The sequence below is a fragment of the Schistosoma haematobium genome, chromosome ZW (genome assembly GCF_000699445.3).
Source record: "Schistosoma haematobium chromosome ZW, whole genome shotgun sequence".
Classification (NCBI taxonomy): Eukaryota; Metazoa; Platyhelminthes; class Trematoda; order Strigeidida; family Schistosomatidae; genus Schistosoma; species Schistosoma haematobium.
Genome location: NC_067195.1, coordinates 86816437 through 86820039, shown reverse-complemented (window position 1 = coordinate 86820039; position 3603 = coordinate 86816437). Strand labels below are relative to the sequence as shown.

Sequence of the window (3603 nt, the reverse complement as noted above, 5' to 3'; positions counted from 1 at the left end):
TATGAATTTGCTATCTTTAACTATTGTTAATCTATCAAGTACAAGTGAGAGAATTGATGGAAACACTGAGATGATCACATCATATCATTTGGTTGCAACGTGATCAACAAACTACTAATTAGTTGAGTCCATCAAAATCAGAGAGAATTCTACTCATAAGACCACTGATAATAATTATGCTGAAATACCAAAATATAAAGGTGTTATTTAGCATTCAGTTGAAAGAGAGAATGATGCTGACATTTCTCTGGTCATATTATCAAGGTGAGATATGTTAGCGTGATTATCTAATCTAACTAATTCACTACTAATTTTACCATTGAACTGAACTTGGTGAATCAATGCAGTGAGTGAGCTTGATGTAGATTACGCCCACATCGTGAACTAGTTGATGTTGTAATTGTAGTTATTGATGCACAATAGAATATATGAATAACCACATTCCATTATGACCAGTTTATGTGCACTTTTACTACCAAATTATTGAGTGAACCAGACGAAGAGAACACCAATCGGATGAGTTCATCCATTAATTCATTTCACAAATTTGATTAGATCTCATAGGTCCGTATCAGTATATAAACATGAGGTGTTTCTTATGTGATCAACTATCCACTCCATTCCAAGTTCACTTCATTTGACAGACAAAATGCGTTTATCAACGGTGTGCAACATCTTATGCCTCACAATGCTCGTCACATTCATTCCCGCATATACACATACGTTCCAAATATTTCTTTGATATACATTATATTATGTGAGACTCTTATTGTTAAGAAAGTGATTTGTTCGGGTAAGTGACATTTGTGCTTGTTGAATGTGATTCAGTCAAATAAGGCTGAGTAATTAATTTGACGTGAGAATAACATGGTTTGATTGTGAATGATCTAGTCAATGTGGTTGAACAGCTACTTAGAATAGGAGAATACTGTTTATTGAATATTGGCAGTGAGTTATGAGTATCAGTGTTACAGTATTTGGAATGGAACATCAATTGTTAGTTTGACTTGTTTTATTGGGTCTCGTGAATCTCTATTCGTAGTATCACTGTAAATTGACCAGTCGTTTATCTTTCTCTAAATTTAGGTTCAGCTGTTTTACCTGATGTTAACAATGACATCAACGACACATTTGGACAAGATGAAAGTGAACATGAAATCACCAAAACGCCGTTAGGAATAAACACAAGTGATGATGACAAAAAATTCGTATTGGAGCCGATCTTCGTCGTAAATCAAACGATAGAACATCATGATAATAAAACAGTCAAATTGGATAAGGAAGAATTTAACAGATCTGCGTATAAGATAGAAAATGAAAGTGTTGATAATAATGATAATAACATTATTATTAATATAAATATTAATAAAAGTGGTGGTCATAATGGTGACGAGAAGAATAATCACACCAAATACTATACATATTATCATGGTCCACGTCGACTACGTGATAAAGCTATGGCTTCATAGTATAAAAAGGCACGTAATTGAATGCGGTAAGTCATCTTTGTTGAACTGATCCAACTAATATACAGTCATCAGTTAACTATCAACAAATTTTAAGGACACGATATGTCGTCCGATTATCATCTTCCTAATAGTCAACAGGAATTTACGAATCGTAAGTATTTGCGTATCGTCGCATTTGGTTGGATCACGGACGAACTGAACTGTTATTACACACACTCACACACACAAACACACACTTTCAGTTTCCGAATAAGTGAAAATGTGATACTTCAAACTTTCAAACACTAATTTCACTTGACAAGATGAATGCTACTCAGTTCGACTAGTTTGTCAATGTAATTCAATTGAACTTAATCATAGTCATGTATACATTTTACTTGTACTGAATCATCGTGTATCCTTCTCTCATTTTGTTTTCAGGTATCATGAAGAGTTCTGAAGACTGTTTGTTCGTCTGTTTTATTAAACTGGTTACAGTAAACACATTTGTGTATTTTTGATATTGAATTGAAATGAAATAAACATGAGTGAATTACGTTGTTGATTTTCTTGATTGACGATCTAATAACTAACTTTGAAGAACAGAAATAGCATTTTGTTGTTACTAGGTTTTGTGTATTCACACATCTGTGTCACAAGTCGTCAGTGTTGAATGACTGTCTAGTGTGATGTGTATGCTGACAACTGTGCTACTTGTTCTCACCCATCGACATCTCCACTGTCTTCATGTTTGAATGAAGAGAGCTGTGTGAATAAGCCAACTTGGATTTCAGTCTGATGCAAATTTTAATACGAAATACTATTGGATGCTTTATAAAATGTGTGAGATATGTCAAAATAAATGATTGCACTATGTTGTATTATTTCGTGGGATGGTGCAATGCTATGCGGTGAGAGACCTCAAAGTGCAATGTCATCCACGACCTTCCTGTTAAGAAATCACCTTGTGATCTAGCAATATGTTCTCGTTTTAGTAAATAATTTTAGACACTGTACATTATAACCCTCTCCATGATTCGTGAATTTACTAGATTGATATTCGTCGATCGGTAATAATCAGAGTTCTCTCTTTTCCGATTATTTTATTGCGTGACAATGTGGCAGTTGTTCCAGTTACTTGAGTATACGGCTGTGTCTGATATTATGTGAAATATGTGAAGAAGTATAAGTGGTTGGTCATTACATCGCTTAGGAAATACAAGGCGGATATCGTCAGTTTCTATACCCGTTGCCATCTGAAGACAATTGATTTCTCCATACACACTTTAGCACCGAATGATGCATTTTCACATTTACTGGATGAAAGTGTTGTATTGTCGAGGTGATCAGGTCACTGTCCATTGAGCTTTGTCAAATGGTTACTAAACATTTCTCATATATCCATAGAGCGGTCGTAAATTATGTCATCCCACATTAGAAATGCAATATCTTTTGGTTTGCACCCACGTTTACACAGATAAGATGTTAGGTTATTTGTGTTCGAGCTACTTCTTAGAGACTCGAGTTCAATTCAACTCTCACTCCGAACATATAACATTCCAACAGATTCACACGTACCGATCAACATCGAGGTGAACATAACAAGCAGTGAAACACATGTGGGGTAATTTGAACACTTCACTTGTATCTGAAGTTTGTGCTGATGATGTCGTTCAGAAGAACGATGAAAGCTCCACGACCAAACAATCATGCTCAGTGAACAAAACTCCACCAAAATGTAAGGAGCCTGTTTACCAATGTGGTGTAAACATGTATGAACGATAAGGTTTGTGATTCATAGTTAATGATTCGAGAAAAGGATTAGATTTATAGTTTTCCTCACGAACTAACATCAGTTAAAATGCCAAAACGCTATTTAGCCAAATGAATGAGGGAATTTTGCGCCATATTCCGAGACCTGTTATCGTAAATCTGATTGATTCGTCCATAAATTACAGTCTCACCGAGTAATAGAATATTTGTAATCAGTGTAAAATCTATCCTTTGTTTTCAGTAATATACCAATATGGTGCTAAAATATACAAAAGCAAATTTGTCACAATATCAAGATATTCTGTTTTAATATTGAATGAAATTTAGAGAGAGAGAGAGAGAGAGAGAGAGAGAGGAATGATGAATGGGGTAATAAGCCCGG

At 34.8% G+C, this 3603-nt stretch overlaps 1 protein-coding gene across 1 annotated transcript; it reads left to right on the top strand.

The window, feature by feature from the left end:
* Nucleotides 1-230: 230 nt before the first annotated feature.
* On the top strand, nucleotides 231-1469 carry MS3_00010520 (uncharacterized protein; the record flags this gene model as incomplete). Its single annotated transcript, XM_051218895.1, has 2 exons — nucleotides 231-264; nucleotides 1087-1469. 2 exons carry the CDS (start codon nucleotides 231-233, stop codon nucleotides 1467-1469), a joined length of 417 nt encoding a protein of 138 aa, XP_051072782.1.
* Nucleotides 1470-3603: the final 2134 nt, after the last annotated feature.